This window comes from Myxocyprinus asiaticus, chromosome 19, assembly GCF_019703515.2.
Source record: "Myxocyprinus asiaticus isolate MX2 ecotype Aquarium Trade chromosome 19, UBuf_Myxa_2, whole genome shotgun sequence".
Lineage (NCBI taxonomy): Eukaryota > Metazoa > Chordata > Actinopteri > Cypriniformes > Catostomidae > Myxocyprinus > Myxocyprinus asiaticus.
In genome coordinates this window covers 32,753,284-32,778,239 of record NC_059362.1, presented here as the reverse complement: position 1 = coordinate 32,778,239, position 24,956 = coordinate 32,753,284, and the positions used below count along the sequence as shown (strand labels likewise).

Here is a 24,956-nt window from a genome sequence, read left to right as displayed (position 1 = left end):
GAACTGCCGCTCACTACATTTTTTTTTTGTTTGTTTGGCACCATTCTGAGTAAACTTTAGAGACTGTTGTGCGTGAAAATCCCAGGAGATCAGCAGTTTCAGAAATACTCAAACCAGCCCGTCTGGCACCAACAATCATCCCTGCGATTATCTAATCAGCCAGTCGTGTGACAGCAGTGCAGTGCATAAAATCACGCAGATGCGGGTCAGGAGCTTCAGTTAGCGTTCACATCAACCATCAGAATGTGGAAAAAAATTTATCTCAGTTATTTGGAGCATGGCATGATTGTTGGTGCCAGATGGACTGGTTTGAGTATTTCTGTAACTGCTGATCTCCTGGGATTTTCACGCACAACAGTCTCTGGAATTTACTCTGAATGGTGCCAGAAACAAAAAACAAACAGTGAGCGGCAGTTCTGCGGATGGAAACGCCTTGTTGATGAGAGAGGTCAATGCAGAATGTCCAGACTGGTTCGAACAGACAAAGTCTATGGTAACTCAGAGAACCGCTCTGTACAATTGTGGTGAGAAGAATATCATCTCAGAATGCTATTCTGAGATTCAGGTTGGTGCTGTTTTGGCAGCACGAGGGGGACCTACCTACGCAATATTAGGCAGGTGGTTTTAATGTTGTGGCTGATCGGTGTATATATATATATCATATTATTAAATTTTTAACCACAAGATTTCATATTAGCAAACTATAGTTTTGGCAAGTCGTTTAGGACACCTACTTTGTGCACGACACGAGTAATCTTTCAAACAGTTGTTTACAGACTGATTGTTTCACTTTTAATCGACTATATCACAATTCCAGTGGGTCAGAAGTTTACATACATGAAGTTAACTGTGCCTTTAAGCAGCTTGGAAAATTCCAGAAAATGATGTCAAGCCTTTAGACAATTAGCTAATTAGCTTCTGGTAGGAGGTGTACTGAATTGGAGTTGTACCTGTGGATATATTTTAAGGCCTACCTTCAAACTCAGTGCCTCTTTGCTTGACATCATGGGAAAATCAAAAGAAATCAGTCAAGACCTCAGAAAAAAATTGCGGACCTCCACAAGTCTGGTTCATCCTTGGGAGCAATTTCCAAATGCCTGAAGGTACCACGTTCTTCTGTACAAACAATAGTACACAAGTATAAACACCATGGGACCACGAAGCCATCATATCTCTCAGGAAGGAGACACATTCTGTCTTCTAGAGATGAACGTAGTTTGGTGCGAAAAGGGCAAATCAATCCCAGAAATACAGCAAAGGACTGTGAAGATGCTGGAGGAAACAGGTAGACAAGTACCTATATCCACAGTAAAACGAGCCTTATATCGACATAACCTGAAAGGCTGCACAGCAAGGAAAAAGCCACTGCTCCAAAACCGCCAAAAAAAAAAGCCAGACTACAGTTTGCAAGTGCACATGGAGACAAAGATCTTACTTTTTGGAAAAACGTCCTCTGGTCTGATGAAACAAAAATTTAACTGTTTGCCATAATGCCATTATGTTTGGAGGAAAAAGGGTGAGGCTTGCAAGCCAAAGAACACCATCCCAACCATGAAGCATGGGGGTGGCAGTATCATGTTGTGGGGGTGAGGGACTGGTGCACTTCACAAAATAGATGGCATCATGAGGAAGGAAACTTATGTGGATATATTGAAGCAACATCTCAAGACATTAGCCAGGAAGTAAAAGCTTGGTCGCAAATGGGTTTTTCAAATGGACAATGACCCCAAGCATACCTCTAAAGATGTGGCAAAATGGCTTAAGGACAAACAAAGTCAAGGTTTTGGTGTGGCCATCACAAAGCCCTGACCTCAATCCGATAGAACATTTGTGGGCAGAACTGAAAAAGCTTGTGCGAGCAAGGAGGCCTACAAACCTTACTCATTTACACCAGTACCTGCTGGAGGAATGGGCCAAAATTCCAGCAGCTTATTGTGAGAAGCTTGTGGAAGGCTAAAATTATTCATGTCATGCACAAAGTAGTTGTCCTAAATTACTTGCCAAAACTATAGTTTGCTAATATGAAATGTGTGGAGTTGTTAAAAAATGAGTTTTAACCTTTACATACACTTCAACCTAAGTATGCATACACACACAGTACTTTGCAAATGTTTGATAAATTGCACTTGTGATAAATGTTGCATAGTGAGGATGTCTTCATAAATAATGCCATAAAAAGTTTTCATTTATCAATTAACATCATACAAAGTCCAGTAAACATTAAAAAGCTAAATCAATATTTGGTGTGGCCACCTTTGCCTTTAAAACAGCACTAGTTCTCCTAGGTACACACTGGACACAGTTTTTCTTGGTTGTTGGCAGATAGGATGTACCAATCTTCTTGGAGAATTCACCACAGTTCTTCTCTCTATTTAGGCTCAATTTGCTTCTGTCTCTTTATGTAATCTCAGACTGACTTGATGTTCAGTTGGGGGCTCTGGCGGGGTAATGCCATCTCTTGCAGAGTGCCCTGTTCTTCTATTCTAATCTTTTCTATTAGCAAAAGTAATGTTTGTGAGTCTAAAATGTATTTTTTCCTATTGACACACTAAAGCTGAAGATATAAATAACCATCTTAAGACAAATGCTTTTGTGAAACATCATAAGTGCCTAAAACTTTTGCACAGTACTGTATATTTACCACAGTATGGGAATTAAGTATCTAGGTGATTGCTGCATCAGCCAGTGTTAGTGCTAGTGTAAGTATAAGTATTTAGATCTTAAAAGAGTAGTTAACCCAAAAAGGAAAATTATCTCATCATTTACTCACCATCATGCCATCCCAGATGTGTATGACTTTCTTTCTTCTGCAGAACACAAACAATGATTTTTAGATGAATATATCTGCTCTGTAAGTTCATACAGTGCAAGTGAATGGTGACCAAAACTTTCCAAAACTTTGCTCCAAAATGCAGATAAAGGAAGCATAAAAGTAATCCATAAGACTCAATTAGTTTAATCCATGTCTTCTGAAGTGATCCAATATGATTTTGATGAGAAAAGACCAAAATATAACTCAATTTTTACTATAAAATTTGACATCAGCAGTCTCCTTGGCAAACATGGTTTCAAGCTCAATTACACTTCTTAGCGTCATCTAATGCTCTGCGCATGCGTCAAGCACTAGAAGGTGTAATCAAACTTGAAATCATGATCGTGCATAGATACTGCAATGGCAAGATGTACAGTGAAAAAGGAGTTTCTGTTCTCACCCCAAATAGATTAGATTGCTTCAGAAGACATGGATTAAACCACTGGAGTCTTATGGACATAATACTTTTATGTTGCCTTTATGTGCTTTTTGGAGCTTCAAAGTTTTGGTCACCCTTCACTTGCATTGTATGAACCTACACAGTTGAGAGATTCTTTTAAAAATCTTTTATATTCTGCAGAAGAAAGTCATACACATCTAGGATGGTATAAGGTGAGTAAATGATGAGAGAATTGTAATTTTTGGTTGAACTATTCCTTTAACTTCCTCTTCCTTTCACTGAAGACATTTCTTTTGTATTTCAGCCCTTCTAGTTCAACTTTGCCACCTGGGCTGGTACGCCTTGCAACCAAACAAGTGAACTGGCAGCTGGTGCTAGCAAGGTAATGCATTTAAAAGCATTTCAGAGAGTCCGGGTAAGTCTACTTCAGAAATCCTTCCTTAAAGGGATAGTTCACCCAAAAATGAAAATTCTCTGATAATTTACTCACTCTCATGCCATCTGAGATGTGTATGACTTTCTTCTGCAAAACGCTTTTGAAGATTTGTAGAAAAAGATCCAGGCTCAGCGGGTCCTTAGAAGGTGAGGGGATGGTGATTAGAAATTTGTAGGTCCAAAAAGCACAGATAGTCAGCATAAGAGTAATCCATCCTATCTCCAGCAGTGACATTAATGTCTTCTAATGCGAATCGATCACTTTGTGTGTGAAAAAGAACAATATTTAAGCACTTTTTAACTATAAGAGGTCACTTCCAGTCAGGCATTGACGAATTTACCCTAGTGCTCCTGTGACGTAAGCACGTTGGCATGTTCCTTCAATTCATCGGTTGTGTGTCTGTCACGTGTCAGTTCACGTGCTATTGCGCTTATGTCACGGGAGCACTCGGCTAAATTCGGCCGTTTGTCAACACCTGACAGGAAGCGATCTTTTATAGTTAAAAAGTGCTTAAATGTCGTTGTGATTCCAAATTTGATTATTTGGGTTTGAAGTTGATTAAGAATCCTATTATATCTGTAACAATTGTTTTCTTTTAATGTCAAGTAAAATTAATTTGTTTTTATTAGGGCTAGGCTTACTCACACTAATGTTTGATTTTTTTTCTTCTGTTGAACACAAAATGAGATGTACTGCAGAATGTTTGGGACTGACAATCTCAGTCACCTTTCACTTTCATTGAATCTTTTTTTCCATACAATGAATTTGAATTATGAACATTCTGCCAAAAATTTCCGTTTGTGTTCCATTGATGAAAGAAAGTCATACGGGTGTGAAACTTCATTAGGTTGATAATATAATTTTCTTTTTTGTGGTGATCTATTTCTTTAACACCCACCAAAGTGTTTTCCCCACACTAATCACTAATCGCATCCAACAGTGTGTTTTAGTTCTCGTGAGATATGGTCATTTTAATTAAACATCTGTTTGTGAATGCAAGTCATGTAATCTCAATCAAACTTAATTTTTCCTCTGCCGTTTTTCTTGTTCCTGCCAGTTATCTAGTTATGCACAACAGCGGAATGTGAGCAGAGACAGCAAGCTTTAATTAGCTATTGATTTGCAGATGGAAGACAATGTTCTGTGTAAAAAGTGTTTATTTTGGGGGTATTTTTTATGCCCCACGTTTGCTTACACAACCATTCTGTCAACCCCCCCACCCCACCTCCTCCTTTACCCATTTATTTATTTATTTTCTATGCAGTAATGGGAAGCTCCTGGCTGTGGTTCAAGACCAATGTTTGGAAATTAGGTAATTCTGCACATCGATTGGAAATGTTGGCCCTTTCTATAATTGGTTAATTTTTCACCTTCTTGTCTCGGGTGCTGTTTGGCTGAGCAAAGCTACTTTTAAGATTGATGATTTTTTCACAGATGTATTTTTTGATGAGAGCTTTTTATTGTGATGTAATGCCTGATGTTCTTAAAAGAACAGCAACGCATACAATTCTGTAATATATACAATTTATAGTTCCACCAGATTTTCCTATATTTACTAGCTGAGGTTACTGTAAAGCCAAAACCGTCATGAGCTGATTACTGTAATTATAAACATGCTTGTAATAGACTTTTGGCTTTCTCTCAGGTCAGCTAGAGATGACTTTGGATCCATCATAGGAAAATGCCAAGGTATGGTTAAAATATTTTTTAGTTTCTAGTTATGGGGCCAGGCTATGTGTTAATAGTTTTTACCATATAGTGGATGTTTGATTAGGGTCTTAAGTATTAACACAAAAGTCAGCAAAAATTACATTCTCAGACATTCATTTAAAAGTAATCAATTTGTTTATGAAACTCTTCTGCTTGTGAATGAAATGCAATGTGAATTTAGAGCATAGGCATGGAAAAATGTTTTGATATTTTTAAGCATGTATGTTTATGTCGTAGGTCTCTAAGTACAGTAAATTAAATGTGATTTACTCTACCAGTGCGTTTCCTTCACCAAATGGAATTGCAAAATTCACTGTTTTCAAACATGTTTCTGTCACTACTGAATGATAGTAATACATATTCAGTGATCGAGCATAACACTGGAGCAGACCATAATAGATGGCATTGAACCCAAACAAAAAAGTCAGAATTGAAGTTGGTAATTAACCAACAGGTTAGAATTAATGGTTGCTCTGTTTTCTGTAAAAAGCCATATTTTCGGTTTATGAGCCCCTTAGGTTGTTTCTTTTAGAAAGAGCACAAAGTGACTCAGCGGTTTTTGCACTTTCAGTCTCAGAGAGACATTTTTATAGCAAGTACACGCTGGGTGGCTTTGCTGACGAAGCACATTTGCTTTTTAAAAAGCACTCGTTTTTTTTCCATCTTCCCCCCCTTTTTATTTAAATGAGATTTACGATGTGCAGATCTGCCCAGATACCATACAGTATGCTCATCTCACAAATTCAGGCATATTGGCCAAGCCGTTCATCTTAGATTAATTAGCTTTTAACAGCTGAGGGGCGATTTATGGGCCCTGCTTAAGCGTTTCCCCTAACGATATTTATCTTGCTTAATGCCATCTTTCATTGTGAATTATTGAATATCTTTCTCTCCGATATTTCTGTGCATTTCTACCTGAATAGAAATCGCCAGCTTGCGTTTCCTGGATTCCAACACAGGGTTGCTGTGGCAACCGTTGGCTTTGATGTACACTGCAGCATCGTGCGCGCCTGATCTCAGCGGTACAACTCAGACCAAAGCCAAATGTTTTTAAGTGAAGGTCCATTTGATTAACCCTCTCTTGTCTGATGCGCTGTAGTTAGATGGTTTCCCAAGCATGCGTTTTGAAGCATGCTGTTTGTAGTTTGCAGGAGGCTCTGGTTTATTGCGATGAGCCACTGTGATGAAACAGTTGTTAGGCCCTGGAACTGATTTTTAACATAGCCGATGTTTCACATGACTGATGTTTAAGTGTTGCTTTAGTGTTTAAGTCATCAAGCTGTGTTTTTTAACTTAAATTGAAACCCCCCAGTCTGCTTAGGCTTCCTTCCAAGACATATCAGATTGTGGTCAGTGCTGTTTGACATGGTTACATTGTACTTCAGTAGCTTTTGATGGCTGATCATTCTGTCTTTTCGACACTGTGGAGGTTGTAACAGGAAAATGTATCTCAGTTTTGCAAGCTGATGCTAAATTTAAAACACTGCTCTTTTTAAGATTAGACCATAATTGTATTGATTTTCATCCACCTTCAAAGTAAAAACATGGAGCACCTGTTTGGCAGGCAAACAAGTAGGAGAGAGACAGATCAGAAAATTGGACTTGGAAATGTTGGAGAATAAGTAAAATTAGCTTTTGATCAATTGTGAACAAAAGCATTTGGTGTACGAAATTAAACAAAAATTTCCTTTGAAATTGATTAATTTTACTATGAACTGTATAGGCTCAACAGTATGCAAAACTATTAACAGGATGTAAAGGCTGAATAGGAAAATGTACCTTTTAGTCTTGTTTACATGTGCAGTTATAATCGAGCTACATTGACCGAGCACTTTAGTAGGAACACCTGTACACCTACTTATTCATGCAGTTATCTAATCAGCCAATCGTATGGCAGCAGTGCAATGAATAAAATTATGCAAATATGGGTCAGGTGCTTCAGTTAATGTTCACATCAATCATCAGAATGGGGAACATTTTTTATCTCAGTGATTTCGACCATGGCATGATTGTTGGTGCCAGATGGGCTGGTATGAGTATTTCTGTAACTGCGCATCTCCTGGGATTTTCACGCACAGCAGTCTCTAGAGTTTACTCAGAATGGTGCCAAAAACAAACAAAAAAACATCCAGTGAGCGGCAGTTCTGCGGACAGAAATGCCTTGTTGATTTGAGAGGACAACGGAGACTGGTTCGAGCTGACAGAAAGGTTACTGTAACTCCGATAACCACTCTGTACAATTGTAGTGAGCAGAATTTAATCTCAGAATGCACAAAAAGTCGAACCTTGAGGTGGATGGGCTACAACAGCAGAAGACCATGTCGGGAATTTTATTTGAATCATAGTGTTGCTAATAAAGTGAAGTGAGTGTATATTCAAGCAGCGGTTTTTTGCGTTGTCGAACTACAGTGTTAATCTGTCTAAGTATACATGAATAATAAAATATTTTTAGGAAGGGTATCAAATTCGTTGAGTTAAATACACCTCATGCATCACCTGTCTTTCGAAGCATGTGCAAAGTAGGGTTGGAACGATACAATTCTTTTCTATTGCGATTCCGATACCTGAACTATTAGTATCGGCCGATACTGATCCCGATCCGATAACAGTGTTGTTTTTTTATTATTGAGTTTAGAACATCTGTATTTCACTGTGTGGAACTGACTGGGAGTACACTCTGTGTATTGAAACAAAAACCTCTAACAATACATTATTACATTATAAAATAGGGGAAAAAAAACTATTACATGAGCATGTGCAAAACTTTATTGTTAACTATTCTGCAGGATGCAGCAGCAAAAATAACAGTAATTCCAGTGAAAGACTTGAGTAGAAAAGTTCTCTTTACACATTTTAACTTGTATCTGGACTTCAGATCTCTCTCTCTCTGTTATTTCTTTATATATTAATTTAATTTTAGTTTTATTAGTATCAATCCACTTTTCAATTACACAGTAATTTTTGGAACCCAATTTGTTTTTATTGTAACTTATAATAATAATAATAATAATACATTTTAATAATAATTGTGCTATATATTGGTAATACATTTCAGTTGTAATTTCTTAAGGCTTTTATTTTGAAAGTCCGGTGCTGAGCGCTCCAGGAAATCTGTGTTTGAGTGTTTGTTTGTAGGCTAATTCACTGTAGTGTTATTCACTTCTCATTCAACATCTGGTAAAATGCTTGTCTGGTGCTGTTCTCAATGCATGTTATAGGCAGGCTGAACTATTGATCATCTACATTTGAGATGGAGTTTGTGTGGAGCGACCAAATATTGTGCATCACGAGCCTCTGCGCGTTTATGCGTGTGTGTCGGTAGAGCGGCGCTTGTTCAGTAAAGCGTGGTGCCAGAGACTACTTAGCTGTGCATGCTGACTGTATATTCAGGGCCGGCCCAGGCTCTGTTGGCACCCTATGTGAGATTTTAGATTGGCGCCCCCCCAAGGAAAATCAAGGAAATCTGCTTGCCAATTTACGGTATTAGTCTTACATATTTAATTGAGCAAGTGTGTGCGATTATTTTGGTACAGGGGCCACATCAGCTGTTAAGTAGATCCTGGAAAAGAGAAGATAAAAAGTTCTGCATAGTTGTATCTTTTAAGCCCAGAAGTAGTAGTGCACTCATGCACTCAATGAATGATGCACAATTTTCTGAAGTGATTACAGACTGATGGGACCATTCTGTGATTGCTTGACATTTTGCTGCTACATTTCTATCATCTATCATGTGTTGGTAAAACTGAATAATGGCTGAATAAAATAATTGTTTATTTTACCGTACTTAACGGCAGTGGTAATTTAGTATTCAGTTTAACACTCTACATCAGGAGTTTGGTTTAATAATAAAATAAAATATTAGGAAATTATAGATTCTAAAAGCTTATTTTAATGTTTGCCACAAAGTGGATAAAGATGTTTTATTCTGAAAATATTATCAACCCGTTTACACGCTCATGGGTCATGATGTGGGTCTCGTCAATGGTTTGTTTGGCACCCCATTCAGCACACAACTGAATAATACAGAATGCATGACACTGATAAATGATTACTGCCAGAGTAACATTCGCATACAGGTGTGAGGGACTTCAGCATTTTACAAATAACACAAAGAACAAACATATTCCTCTCTCGCTTGGTTTTGCTCACGTGTCCCTTCTGTGTGCGAATGATGCGAAGATCTATTGGGATTTTGCTAAAGTTTGTCACTGAAAAGGTTTAATTGAGAAAAAGGATAATTTGGTTATTTTTACACTAATTTTTTCCACATATGATAAGGATCCGACTATAATATAATCGCGTAGCGCTAGTGCTCAATATATGGGTAGAGGGGTGCACAGTCGGCACGAGAGGGCGCACTTCCCAAAAAAAAAACAAAAACTATCCTACACGCCTCTCTGTCATTTTGCGCCCTAGGCAACCGCTTATGTCACCTATGCCACGGGCCGGCCCTGTGTATATTTATTATTATAAGAGCCTGAATAAAATGCTCTGATTATATGGACTACTTTAATGGTGATTTTAAGGTTATTTATGTCATTCTTTTGCTTGACAGTAACGTCAATGACCAACATGCGGTATCAGATTTGGATCGGGCTCGTTGGACCGATACCCGATCTGTGTAGAAACATCAGTATCAGATCGGTGGCATCCCTAGCACAAAGCGCCAAAGCCAACTGTGGACCGATTAACGTATATTCATGCTGAGCTACAATCACATTATTGGTCATCACAAATCTATGTTTATACGTGTTGCAAGTGAACCTGTATTTAATGTAGCCTGGGTCATATTTTCTTTTACCTTGCGTAGTTTTGGGGCCAATATTAACCGGTTAATAACTGGTTAACCAATAAGCCATGAATCAGACAAGTGACCAAACAGGCATGACAAAACTCTATACTGGCTGAAACAAAACAGGGTCACATGACAGAGGTGCAGATTTAGTAAAAGTTATTACATCAACATTTGAATCAACAACCGTATATTTCCTTCTTATATTTTTGACTTTTGAAATTTTGATTGGATTGCTTACACAGTCCCACAGCACATGCTTCATATTTCTTTGGCTTTCAGACTGAGAGGATGACAGTGGTTTACATGTTAACAGCGCCCTTGTGTTTACATAACGTGCCCTATGGGATAATTATTTTATAGCTCCTTGGATAGCACCATTGAATTACCTCTGTTGTTTCTTTAATTAACCTCTCAGTTTAATTTTTAACCGATATTATTAGTTAAACATTATTAATGCTGGATAATCGGTTAGCCAATTAACCATCTACATCCTTACACGTGACCCATCCTTGTTGGCATATATGCCTTATTTGGCTAGCTTTTAAGTGATAGATGAATTTTTGCCAAAACACTGTAGAGTTTGGTTGGACGCACCACCTTTGACGTCAACAACAGATATATGGGAAGTGTTTTCTTCTCCTTCATAAAAATGTATAAGCCTATTTATTTTTCTATTCTATCTACTCTCGATTTTAGGGTTAATTACTATTGTATTATTTGCATTTACCATTGTTTTTTTCCTAACTGATGCAGTGTGTAGCTTCTCATTTCTTAAACAACCAAGTCGGAAGATGTATCCCGTGGTCGTGGAAAAGATGTTACTCTGTCTCAGAAGGGGCAAATTATTGGCCTGCATCAAGCAAAGAAAACAACTAAGGAGATTGCTGAAATCACTGGAAATGGTTTGAGAACTGTCCAACGCATTATTAAAACCTGGAAGGATAGTGGTGAACCACCAGCTTCACGGAAGAAATGTGGTCGGAAAACATTCTTGAATGATCGTGATCGGAGATCACCAAAACGCTTGGTTACATCGTAAAAAATCGACAGTAGAACTCATGGCTGTGTTTAATGGTGAAAGTAAGACCATTTCCACACGCACAATGCGACAAGAACTTACAGGATTGGGACTAAACAGCTGTGTGGCCACAAGAAAGCCACTTCTTAGTGAGGCTAATCTGAAAAAACTACTTCAATTTGCTAGGGAGCATTAAGATTGGACTGTGTAGCAATGGAAAAAGGTCATGTGGTCTGATGAGTCCAGATTTTCCCAATTCCAAAGTGATGGGCGCGTCAGGGTAAGAAGGGAAGCGCATGAAGCGATGCACCCATCATGCATAGTGCCCACTGTACAAGCCTCTGGAGGCAGTGTTATGATCTGGGGCATCTTCAATTGGTCAGGTCTAGGCTTAGCAATATTTTGCGGCAATAAAATGTAGTCAGCTGTCAACCTGAATTACTGAATGACCAGGTTATCCCATCAATGGATTTTTTCTTCCCTGATGGTACGGGCTTATTCCAGGATGACAATGCCAAGATTCATCTGGCTCAAATTGTGAAAGAGTGGTTCAGGGAGCGTGAGGAATCATTTTCACTCATGAATTGGCCACTACAGAGTCCTGACCTCAACTCCTTTGAAAGTCTTTGGGATGTGCTGGAGAAGACTTTACGGAGAGGTCCGAATCTCCCGTCGTCAATACAAGATCTCGGCCATAAATTAAAGCAACTCTGGATGGAAGTAAATGTTGTGACGTTGCATAAGGTTGTCGAAACAATGCCATGACGATTGCACACCTTGATCAAAGCTAAAGGCGATCCAGTGAAATATTAGAGTATGCCAAAAACATTTTTGCCAGGCTGTGTGTGTGTATATGTATGTATGTGTGTGTGTGTGTGTGTGTGTGTGTGTGTGTGTGTGTGTATATATATATATATATATATATATATATATATATATATATACACACATACAGTTGTGCTCTTTGAAATTATGGCATTGATTTTGAAAATATGACTGATCATGCAAAAAAACTGTCTTTTATTTAAGGATAGTGATCATATGAAGCCATTTATTATCACATAGTTGTTTGGCTGTATTTCTCCTGAGGTTACCTGTGGGTTTTTCTTTGTATCCCGAACAAATTTTCTGGCAGTTGTGGCTGCAATCTTTCTTGGTCTACCTGACCTTGGCTTGGTATCAAGAGATCCCCGAATTTTCCACTTCTTAATAAGTGATTGAACAGTACTGACTGGCATTTTCAAGGCTTTGGATATCTTTTTATATCCTTTTCCATCTTTATAAAGTTCCATTACCGTGTTACGCAGGTCAGGTTTGACAGTTCTTTTCTGCTCCCCATGGCTCAGTATCTAGCCTGCTCAGTGCATCCACGTGAGAGCTAACACACTCACTGACTATTTATACACAGACACTAATTGCAATTTAAAAAGCCACAGGTGTGGGAAATTAACCTTTAATTGCCATTTTAAACCTGTTTGTGTCACCTTGTGAGTCTGTAACAAGGCCAAACATTCAAGGGGATGTAAACATTTGATCAGGGCCATTTGGGTGATTTCTGTTATCATTATGATTTAAAAAGGAGCCAAACAACTATGTGATAATAAATAGCTTCATATAATCACTATCCTTAAATAAAAGACAGTTTGTTGGCATGAAAAGTCATATTTTCAAAGTCAATGCCAAAATTTCACAATTTCTGCCAGGGTATGCAAACTTTTGAGCACAACTGCACATATACACACTCTACCACTACACTATACACACTCGTTCTTTATTTTTTTCACATTTTAGAATAATAAAAATAAAGTCATCACAACTATGGAATAATAGAAATTAGAGCCCGACCGATATGGGATTTTTGAGACCGATACCGATTTTAGAGAGGGAAAATTCACAGATTACCGATATGGTGGCCGATATATTTAATTTGAGCTGGAATGAAAACAGACATTTTCTATGTGGATTTTTCACAGATTTTGCACCGATATGACTATGCAAAGGTTCTAAGAAGGCTGCTTTCTTAAATATTTTTATCAAAGAATATTTGACATTATTATTATACATTGTCAACAAATTCTAGAAATTAACACTGAGGAAATAAAGAATAAATAAAAATACAATAAATATCTTAATAAACATCAGTACTGTATTTTTAGTATGTCAAATGCTGACCATAAAAATAAAGAATAAATAAAAATAAAACAAATAACTAAATAAACATCAGTATTACTGTTTAGTATCAGTCAAATGCTGACTATATTAATACTGCCGAGTCGAGATAAACAGCGGCAGCGGTGTTACACCGTATTCTGCTATACAAGTTCAGGGGAAACTTTCAATGGTGGAAAACCAGACTTTTAAATATTATATTTTATAAATGCAATGACTGGAATTGTTCGGTTGAAGGGGGTACCAAACTGTGAATCCTAAACAAAACAGTTTGGTGAATACATGTTTACTCATTAGCTTGCACTCAGCTGACAACAGTGAAAGTAGCTACGTGGTTAGCTAGTTAGCTATGAGCTCGTTGCCATGGAGAGTAAAAGACGAACGTTGTTTATTTTACTTTCCAGCATTGTGTCTAGGGCTGCCCCCCGATAGTCGACCAAAGGTTAGTTGACGAGAAGAGTCTTGGTTGACCAAGTTTTGATTGGTCGGTTGGTTGCAGAAAAAGCTCCACATAAAATCGACGAACATATAATTAAATATGGGATAATTAAAAAAAAAATAAGTGCAATTAAAATGTGTGTTGTTCAACTTTTTGGAAGTTTACAACAGTTGTGAAGGGAAGCATCTCTCTGGCAAAGAACCTACTTCATCTTTGCATTCTCTAACGGTCGGGTATTTTGTTATCTGGGAAAATACATCATGTGTGTGAATAATTTTGTTTTGTTCCCTCCTTCACGAGATGTGTGTGTTTATGTGTGTGTATGTGTGTGTGTGTGTGTGTGTGTGTGTATATATATATATATATATATATATATATATACAGGTGCATCTCAATAAATTAGAATGTCGTGGAAAAGTTCATTTATTTCAGTAATTCAACTCAAATTGTGAAACTCGTGTATTAAATAAATTCAATGCACACAGACTGAAGTAGTTTAAGTCTTTGGTTCTTTTAATTGTGATGATTTTGGCTCACATTTAACAAAAACCCACCAATTCACTATCTCAAAAAATTAGAATATGGTGACATGCCAATCAGCTAATCAACTCAAAACACCTGCAAAGGTTTCCTGAGCCTTCAAAATGGTCTCTCAGTTTGGTTCACTAGGCTACACAATCATGGGGAAGACTGCTGATCTGACAATTGTCCAGAAGACAATAATTGACACCCTTCACAAGGAGGGTAAGCCACAAACATTCATTGCCAAAGAAGCTGGCTGTTCACAGAGTGCTGTATCCAAGCATGTTAACAGAAAGTTGAGTGGAAGGAAAAAGTGTGGAAGAAAAAGATGCACAACCAACCAAGAGAACCGCAGCCTTATGAGGATTGTCAAGCAAAATCGATTCAAGAATTTGGGTGAATTTCACAAGGAATGGACTGAGGCTGGGGTCAAGGCATCAAGAGCCACCACACACAGACGTGTCAAGGAATTTGGCTACAGTTGTCGTATTCCTCTTGTTAAGCCACTCCTGAACCACAGACAACGTCAGAGGCGTCTTACCTGGGCTAAGGAGAAGAAGAACTGGACTGTTGCCCAGTGGTCCAAAGTCCTCTTTTCAGATGAGAGCAAGTTTTGTATTTCATTTGGAAACCAAGGTCCTAGAGTCTGGAGGAAGGGTGGAGAAGCCCATAGCCCAAGTTGCTTGAAGTCCAGTGTTAAGTTTCCACAGTCTGTGATGATTTGGGGTGCAATGTCATCTGCTGGTGTTGGTCCATTGTGTTTTTTGAAAACCAAAGTCACTGCACCCATTTACCAAGAAATTTGGAGCACTTCATGCTTCCTTCTGCTGACCAGCTTTTTAAAGATGCTGATTTCATTTTCCAGCAGGATTTGGCACCTGCCCACACTGCCAAAAGCACCAAAAGTTGGTTAAATGACCATGGTGTTGGTGTGCTTGACTGGCCAACAAACTCACCAGACCTGAACCCCATAGAGAATCTATGGGGTATTGTCAAGAGGAAAATGAGAAACAAGAGACCAAAAAATGCAGATGAGCTGAAGGCCACTGTCAAAGAAACCTGGGCTTCCATACCACCTCAGCAGTGCCACAAACTGATCACCTCCATGCCACGCCGAATTGAGGCAGTAATTAAAGCAAAAAGGAGCCCCTACCAAGTATTGAGTACATATACAGTAAATGAACATACTTTCCAGAAGGCCAACAATTCACTAAAAATGTTTTTTTTTTTATTGGTCTTATGATGTATTCTAATTTTTTGAGACAGTGAATTGGTGGGTTTTTGTTAAATGTGAGCCAAAATCATCACAATTAAAAGAACCAAAGACTTAAACTACTTCAGTCTGTGTGCACTGAATTTATTTAATACACGAGTTTCACAATTTGAGTTGAATTACTGAAATAAATGAACTTTTCCACGACATTCTAATTTATTGAGATGCACCTGTGTGTATATATGTATATATATGTACATATACATATTGTAATATCCAATTACATCGGCAACCCCTGGCCTGAGGGATCGATGAATATTCTTGCTTTAGTGATTTTGCAATGAAAATTTAATTCATTTATTTAAAAAATGAAAAACTTAAATCAAATACATTCTAAATTCAAATTGCTCTCCAAATGAAATGAAAAAGCAATTAAAATAATGAAGTGATAAAAGATAATGATTACTGAAATATAAATCACGGTTCGAGGTGAACGTGTTTTTGTAATATTTTATGTTTTAAACACAGATGTAGGCTATAGGCTGCAGAGTTGGTCACAATAATCTGAAATAAAGTGAACTGAACTCAAAACACCTCCTGAGCTGAGATGTCTGAGGTAATTTGCAGCACTCATAGACGATACTGTTCTTGAAAAAAAAGACAAAATCTGAAGACAGGAACAAAGAGTGAGAACCTTTTAGATGCTTCATGAGACTGCACGCCTCCATGCGTACGCTTGTAAAATGTATATTTCAAAGGCTCATTATTACTGTTTAGTATTTCTCTGTAATATAGAACAGTGTTAGCAATGTTACTTATGACATTCTTTCTCAGCCCTGGAACTTAAACCATTTTCTGATGCCCCCCCAAAATATATTCAAGTAATTAAATTAATTTCATAAACGTATGACTTAAACTAACGCCTACTGTCGACTAGGAAAAACTTTGGTCAGGGGAAGCCCTAATTGTGTCTCACCAACTAGGTAATAACATAGCGTGAAATCAACACTCAAAAGACACAATCCACCACTGCACCGTTGTCTGTTGAGCTGCAAAAAGATGCTCAGATGTTTACCTTTCAATCTGCTACATTACTTACTGCACTGACAAACTATAGCTGGCTAACAGTAAACAGACATGAGTGACGGTTGTCAGGGACAGGGTTAACGTTATATTAGTAATATTGAAAAGGGAAAATGATGGGGTCATTGTTTATTAAGTTTCCAGTGTGTATTTCACAAACTAGTTAACAACTTACTGTGAAGAGGCCACTGAACTCTGCCCTTTCTGCAGAGCCACCATCAGTTCAGTGTCGGAGCGTGCTCTGCTGGACAAACTACGCTATGACACCAATTCTAAAACATTGTTTTTTGCATTATATGTTCTGAAAAAAGTTTTCATATTGGCGCATATTGGTAAAATATACACCGATACCGATATATCGGGCACTAATAGAAATGGAAATATGGGAATTATTTTGTGACTAAAAAAATCAAAAATAAATCAAAACTATGTTATATTTTGAAATCTTCAAAGTGGCCACACTTTGCCTTGATTATGCAGAAATGTACTCTTGGCATTTTCTCAACCAACTTCTTGAGGTATCACCCTGGGATGCTTTTTAAACAGTATTAAAGGAGTTCCCATCTATATGCTGGAAACTTAGTGGCTGCTTTTCTTAATTATTCGTTCCAAGTCATCCATTTCAAAGTTTTTTTTTTTTTTTTTTATAAAATTGTAGTTTTGTAATTAAATAAATTAATATGTTTGCACAATTATATTTTTGTCCACAAAACTAATTTAAAACATTTAAGCATACGCCTTCAGATCAAAAGGTTTTTAAGATCATGAGAAAATTTCAGTCAAGTGACCCCAAACTTTTGAACGATAGTATATATATATATATATATATATATATATATATATATATATATATATATATATATATATATACAGTGTACATATATATGTTTCTGTTCTCTGTCCTGCTTCAGTGCCCAAGGATCCAAATCCTCACTGGCGTAAGGTAGCATGGAGTCATGATTGTGCTCTGCTGGCGCATGCTGACAGCACTGGCACGGTCCGTGTCTTTGACCTGATGGGCAGCGAACTCTTCATTATACCGCCGGTATGTCATCCTTCAACTGTACTCCCTGTCTGTCTTCATTTCTCACCACCTATCAATCTCTCTCTCTGCTCTTTTCTCATTTTGCTCTCACTTTTTCTCTTTTTTTCTATTCTCCCACTCTCTCTCTGTTGACCTTTATTCTACTTGCCCTGCACAGTAACGGTTCTGAGGTGTGAGCTGGGCTGTCCCTGAATTCCCATGCTTTCATAGTATGTATTGAATTCATTGAAGAACTTCTCAACTGTTAAATTGGCTTGCATGTTCACACGAGAACTTAGTTGTTTAGCACTTAAAACAATGGTTTAGTTCTTGCGTGAACATACGTGAACCTAAAACAGTTTAATCTGATGTTTGTAAACAATTACAATTGATCCACGAGAAACTATTTTCTTTATAGCACTTACTTTTAAAAAGAGCCGTCCGACTCTTTCTCTGCCGTTTCCTATTTTTCAACTATTCTAACCTGATAGCTTCTTGGCTCCCGTGGCCTTATTGGACAGCAAAGTGTCAACTTGTTGCACACTTCAGAATCACAATGGATTCAGTTTGTTATCAGGGTAATGTTTGCCTAATGTATCTTCAATATGGAGTATTCTGCATTTTATTGAGAGCAGAAATGGTTGTTAAAAACAACAGTAGTAAAATAGCCCCCTCAACTGACAACTGTTATGAACAACATGGCATAAAAATGCATTATGCCTCAGTAATTCGCTGCAACTACAATACTATGAGAACGTGCAAAATGACTTACAGGCAGAAAGTGTCACTGTCACACTAGGGAAGTGTGCATTTTCGGACACAGGGCTGAATTTCAGGCTTATGTGCATCCTCCACTGACAATTCTGCACTGCTTGCTTCTTCTCTTTCTTGCTCTGTCTGTACTCTATTACAGTACTTTGACTGGCTAGACTCAGGCCTTCGTGCCTGGCTCTCTCGAGAGGGAGCTTTCCCCACTCTGTTGCCCAAGCAAGAAACACATTTTATGGCTCCCTTCAGCTCTAAGCCCCCTGATGCCCCCTGAAGGACATTTTCTGAGAAGTTTCTATATCAGAAAGAGAGCTGTCTTGCCCTCACCCGTTTAATACTTTTAAATTCCCCCATCCATCAGTCCCTCTGTGTCTCTTTTGATTGCACTGATAGTGAGGTTCCAGTCAGCCTATTGCCATCCCTTTACTCTCTTTTTTCTCTTTTTCTTTCTCATCCTCCCCCACAGTACTCTACACTCTCCCATTTCTCTGTCAGAAGCTATTAGTTTAGTCTCACAAGATACTCTCTCTCTCTATTGCCGAGTCTCAGAGAGTAATGACCTGTATGACTCTATATATTTTTGTCACTTTCTAACTCTGCTCCTATCTCTCCACTGCTTTTATTGATGTGTTACTTTGGCTGTCTCTCTCGCTATCTCTCTAGGCTATGTGCTTCCCTGGAGATTTTAGCTATGCAGCTGCTGGTCTGATGTTCTTGGAATACACTGCCAGTGCACAGTGGTCAGCAGAGCTACTGGTCATCACCTATAGTGGCCAGCTCAAGAGTTACCTGGTCAGGTAAGTGGAGAGGAACCTGTTCAGGTTAAAGCTAGGGGTGGGAACTGAGAACCAGTTCTTATTCAGAACCAGTTCCAGAAAAAAATTAAAATAAAATACAGGAACCAAATTATTTGTATGACTTTCAGTTCAATTAATGGTTCTCAAACGTACCTTCTTCCGCCGATGTGGCAGCCTGATTTTCAAACAAATTACTTTTTAGTCGGTTCTTTTGAATCTACACCACAAAACATACAATGCTACCTCCCTAACTAATGACTCTTATCAGCTGGTTCTTTTTAGTAAATGAAACACCTTTTGAACTGAAACTGTTACTATTATATGTGTACTTAAATCAGAAATAATTATTGGATGGTTGTTGATAGGTCAGTGTGTTATTAAAGATACACATTATGAGTTTTGTTTTAATTAGTGGCAGGCCTATTTTATAAAACTTAATAAATGAATAAAACATCTTAATTAAAAAAAATCTGTCTAAACACACCTGTTAAAATACGAAATCATTTTAACATTTGGCAAAAGGCTGCTGAGGCCAGCAAATGCAATAAAAATAGCATTTCTTATTTCCAAGTGCTACTTCCTCAAAAAAGTCAACCGTTAAGGAATCTGAATTGTTAAGAAGAATCGCAATCAGAACTGGAAACATTAAGGGGGGAATTCACTAAACAGTTGTGTTAATTTTGTGCATGGTATTTCTGTGCAAAAACCTGCATCTTATTCACTAAACAATCACAATCTTATTTAAAAAGGCGCAATCAGCGCTGAAATTGCATTGCGTATTAAGTGTTTAAAAGTAAGGCTACCCCCGACCAAAGATATTCCTAGTCGACAGTAGGCATTAGTTTAAGCCATTATTCGACTAGTTATCGCACGTTTATGAAATTATTTTAATTACTTAAATATATATACTGGGGGGCATCAGAAAATGGTTTGAGTCCCAAGGCTGAGAAAGTATGTTATAAGTAACATTGCTAACACTGTTCTACATTGCAGAGAATTACTAAACCATAATAATGAGCCTTGAACATATCAATTTTACAAGCGCACGCATGAAGCAAGCCGCAGCGACATTGGCAAAAGCAGTAATGATTCAGAATGTGTCGGAAAAACCAGCAAGGAGACTGTCAGAACATTTTGTTAGTTTATAGAGAGGAATGCACATTAGGGTTGTGCCAACAGATGATGATCTCGGGGATTGACGATGGTCAGAGTGATCGCCAGTAGCTGATGCCTTTGACGACGTCAAGACGATATTTGGCTCGTTTTCCCATGTATTAAATAATAATAATTATTATTATTATTAGGCTATTATTATTATTATCAAATTAATATTACAAATAAGTTGCCTGTAGACACACAGACATGTGCTTGAAGAAACAGTTTATTATATTATTAAGAATAGATTACAGAAAAGCCATCTATGCGCATGTATGACTGTATGTTTGACATGTATGTTTGTACAGAGGCGTGCAGTCTCGTGGAACAAGCACATGTAAAAGGTTCTCACTCTTTCTTTGTTTCTGTCTTCTGAATTTTTTTTGCAAAAACAGTATCGTCTATGAGTGCTGCAAATGACCAAAGACATCTCAGCTCAGGAGGTGTTTTGAGTTCATTCGCTTTATTTCCACAGAGCAGTTAATTGTGAACACAAATCTGCAGCCTGTAAAATAATAAAAAATATATAAAATAATACAAAAACACGTTCACCTCAAACCATAATTTATATTTCAGTGATTAATATCATCATTATAATTATTATTTTTACATTTAGAATTGTTTTTATGTCTTCATTTGTGTAAGTCATTTTCCACGTGCATGTTTAGACAGATACTTGACAGATACTTGACAGTAAATGGAACGGTGGTTACTTATATATATATATATTATTTTGATCACTTCATTATTTTAATTGCTTTTAGGTTTCGTTTGGAGTGCAATTTAATTTCGAAATGTATTTGATTTAAGTTGTTTGTTTGTTTTAAATAAATTAATAATATGTTCAATGCAAAATCACTAAATCTCATCGATATAAATATTCACCGATCCCTCAGCCCAGGTGTTGCCGATGTAACTGGATATTGCGATTTATATATAAGGAAGGAGGGAGGGAACAAAACAAATTTATTCATACACATGATGTATTTTCCCGGACAACGAAATACCCGACTGGTATAGAATGCACAGATGAAGTAGGTTAGTTTCCAAAGAGATTCTGCCCTTCACAACTGTTGTAAAGCCATCTTTCAAAAAGTTGAACAAAACACATTTTAATTGCACTTAATTTTTTTTCCAGTTTCATTTGAATTTTTAGTTAAAATAAATAAATAATTGCTTTATTGTGTAGGCTTAACCCTAACCCTGCTTATCGCAAATTACCCCATAGTACCACCTAGCATCCATCCAGTGGTAATACCTGTGTTCTTTTTTTCCTGCGACCAACCGACCAATCAAAACTTGGTCGACCAAGACTCTTCTCATCGACTAATGTTTTGTCGACTGTTAGGGGGCAACCCTATTTAAAAGTAATTGTTATAACTTTCCATGCAAACACGCCTCCTTTCTATGTAAAATAGGCTAATTATAGATTGTGCTTCATTTAAAAAAAATTGCCTGCTGTAATTTATATTGCGCTATTACTGCAAGGTTAAAGCAGGCGGTAAAATTAATTTTAAAGTGCTAACTCTGCTCTGTATCAGGGATTCATAACCCATAGTTACTACGGTATTTATCAAAGTACCATGGTATTACCATCTGATAACATCACTGTACCATTGTACTGCAGTTTCTTTTTGTAATAAGCTGTGACTGTTGACTTTACTAGTCAATCAGATGCCACCTTCCTGTCTAATTGAATGATTCTTGGCCAGAATAAGTAGCAATGTGGACCAGACATTATGCAAATAGTTAGAAGTTTCTAAGATTAAATTTTTTGTCTATGTGGGAGCCTAAAGGCCGCTCAGAATTTTATTCTGCAAAATAAAAGCTATTTGCAGCGTAACGCATATAAAAGAACACAGATGCGCTTTTAAAAGTCGATGTTCTTCGTAACCTGAAACGGTCTCTAAAAAAACATGGTGCTCCTCTGCTAGACGCTGAAAAAACAGCTGGACGCGGTGCAAAAACATCTATCCAGTGTGTGAATACATAGAAAAATAATAGAAAAAGAGTGCAGATGGACACAAAAACATGCTCTGTGTGAACAGCCCTTAAGGAGAGTTATTGGATGTTCGATAGTAGACACTATGTGTTGAATATAAAGAAACAGCATTGATCAAGTGTTGAAAGATTTTGTAACAAGACCACCAAAGGAGGTTTGGATTCTTCATCCTGTAGGCGCATCCTGATTATTTCTAATCTAATTCCAGCAGATTGTGTGGAACCAGGGATAAATATTCTACTACTAGACCCAAAAGCCAGTGTTTTTGTTTATCTCCGTACTGAGGGGGTGGCTTAGCTTTGAGTATTAATGAAATTGCCTGCAGTTTCTTATTCGTTATTCTTTGTTTAATCAGTCAGCTCAAGTTTTCAAAGTTCTTCAGTCTATCAGTGGCTGTTTTCAAGAGTAATAGCGAAGGAAAAATAGAAAGTCTGCTTTCTTTCTCCTTAAATATTTTGTTGTAGGCTTTGAAGCCCAGAGGAAGGATTTTTTTTCTCATTTCCTCCCCTTATTCCGTTTGTGAATTGAAGTGTTTGAAAACTTCCTTAAAGCAACACAATCACAAAGTCATTTGAAAATGTTGGGCAAATATTGTAGTTCTTTCAAGAACACTTTATGCACAAAGCTCCCCAAAAAACAACCACAAAATTCTCACTCATGTTACTTCAAATTTTCTTTGCCCTTCACTCTCTAAAACATGCAAACTTGAACACCCTGTTCTTATCAAGGTTGCATGGTAATACTGTACAAACTCAAGTTTAAATATTTGTCCTGATTGAATTGTATAAGTATAGAATTAATTGATTACTCTTGAACAGTTTATAACACTTTTATGTATCTAAAACAGATACTTAAGCAGTAGCACATGAGAGAGTGCACGGCTGTGCTGATATTCTGTACTAAAGCATGCTTGTGAGTGTGTGAATGCTTTTAAACAACAGTTCTACAAGAAGTTATTATCAGGTATCTTACATTTTAGACACAATGTGGCCAGTTAACTTGTCGTGTTTTACTCCACTAATGAAAATAGTTCAAACGTGATACAAACAGTGAAGCGTCCCGGTGCAGTTATACTAAATATCAGAGCTTTCAGAACGCTTCTTGTCCAATCTGATTAGATGACCCAGAACTGACTGTTTTATAAAGAGTATTAATGTTGATAGATTGATTTATTTTTCTTGTTGCTTACTCAGTGTTGGGACCAATCAGGGTTTTCAAGAGAATCACAGCTTCAGTTTCTCTGCCCACTATACCAATGGCATTACCACAGCAATATATCATCCTGTCCACAGGTGAGTCCTCATTTAAAAGCTGTTTGTTGTGTGTGACTGTCGGTTTTGTTAGTGTGTAGATTGCGCAATAGTGTGCATTACCATAATTTTCTTCTGTGGAGCACAAAAGGAGATGTTGGGCAGAATTTGACTCTGACAGTCTCAGTCACCATTTACTGTCATTGTATGGAAAAAAAAGATGCAATGAAAGTGAAAGGTGACTGAGGCTAACATTCTGCCTGGCAACATCTTTTGTGTTGCACTCAAGAAAGAATGTTATACGAGTTTGAAACTATAACTATTTTTGGGTGAACTATTCTTTTAAGGATGAACACTAATTCTTTGACCATGTATAGCTCTACTATTGGATGAAACTGTGTTATTTGTGTTATTCCCACAATACATGTTTTGATCTGAGATGTATTTTGAAGGTACTGACATTCCCTTTGTATTGTATTTTTAGGCAGTGGTTATTGATTTTTCTGGAGAACAAAAAAATCTTGTTATTGTTGTTTTGATATTGCCTGCCACATGGGGGCAGTCTTAATATATTGAGTTGAGGTGTGTGTTTCTGAGCGTGTCTGTGTGCATGTTTTTGTGCTTTTCACATGTATGAATTGTGTCTAGATCAGATTAGATCCCTGTCCAGTCTCATAGACCACTTCAGTATCATATGAGGGGCTCTATGTGTGATGTGTGTTTGCTTGGCTGCTTCCTCTGACTCATGCTGCCTATGTGTTTGTGTGTTCCTCAGGCTGCTGCTGGTAGGAGGGTGTGAGTCGGGTGACAGTGATGTGTCAAGGGCGAGCCGTTGTGGGATCACAGCTTGGAGGGTGTTGTCAGGGTCACCACATTATAAACAGGTCACCAGCTATGAGGATGATGTTAGTATGGTGAGTCTGTGTACACACAAGTAATAAGTCAGGAAATAGAACAGAACATCCTCCATGATATGTAGTCGTCATGCACAGCTGGAATCTGTCTATCAATGTCTATGTTTAATACCAGGAGAGAGATCCTTGTTAGCATTCCCATTCATGGTGACTATTCTGCGGGACATAAGCTGTGACATGAAAGGCAGCAAACAGGGGAAAATATAAGTCCATTTCACGCTTTTAAGAGCCCTAGAAATCGGGCACTGGTAAAACATCTACTAAAATATGTTGCTTGCAAAAAATCTTAGTCAGTCAAACGTCAGAAGCATGGCTTTCAATGGAAAAACAAGATTTTTGACAGCATAATGGTGTAGTTATGGAGTCTACTATTATGGGGCTAATGAGCAATGCTAAACAGTCAAACCTTGACCTCTTGGTTTGACCCTCAATCATGTACAAATGCAAAA

The 24,956-nt window shown here is 37.6% G+C and overlaps 1 protein-coding gene across 4 annotated transcripts in view; it reads left to right on the top strand.

The window, feature by feature from the left end:
• LOC127410350 (NBAS subunit of NRZ tethering complex-like) overlaps positions 1 to 24,956 on the top strand; it is a 288,769-nt gene that overhangs the window by 1,506 nt on the left and 262,307 nt on the right. For 3 of the 4 annotated variants that reach the window (XM_051645560.1, XM_051645561.1, XM_051645559.1), the window contains exons 4-10: positions 3,517 to 3,594; positions 4,913 to 4,960; positions 5,294 to 5,337; positions 17,509 to 17,642; positions 19,053 to 19,186; positions 23,537 to 23,635; positions 24,369 to 24,507. In XM_051645560.1, the coding sequence (XP_051501520.1) occupies positions 3,517 to 3,594; positions 4,913 to 4,960; positions 5,294 to 5,337; positions 17,509 to 17,642; positions 19,053 to 19,186; positions 23,537 to 23,635; positions 24,369 to 24,507 (676 nt within the window). The remainder of the gene's footprint in view (positions 1 to 3,516; positions 3,595 to 4,912; positions 4,961 to 5,293; positions 5,338 to 17,508; positions 17,643 to 19,052; positions 19,187 to 23,536; positions 23,636 to 24,368; positions 24,508 to 24,956) is intronic. The other variant, XM_051645563.1, reaches the window with a different exon arrangement.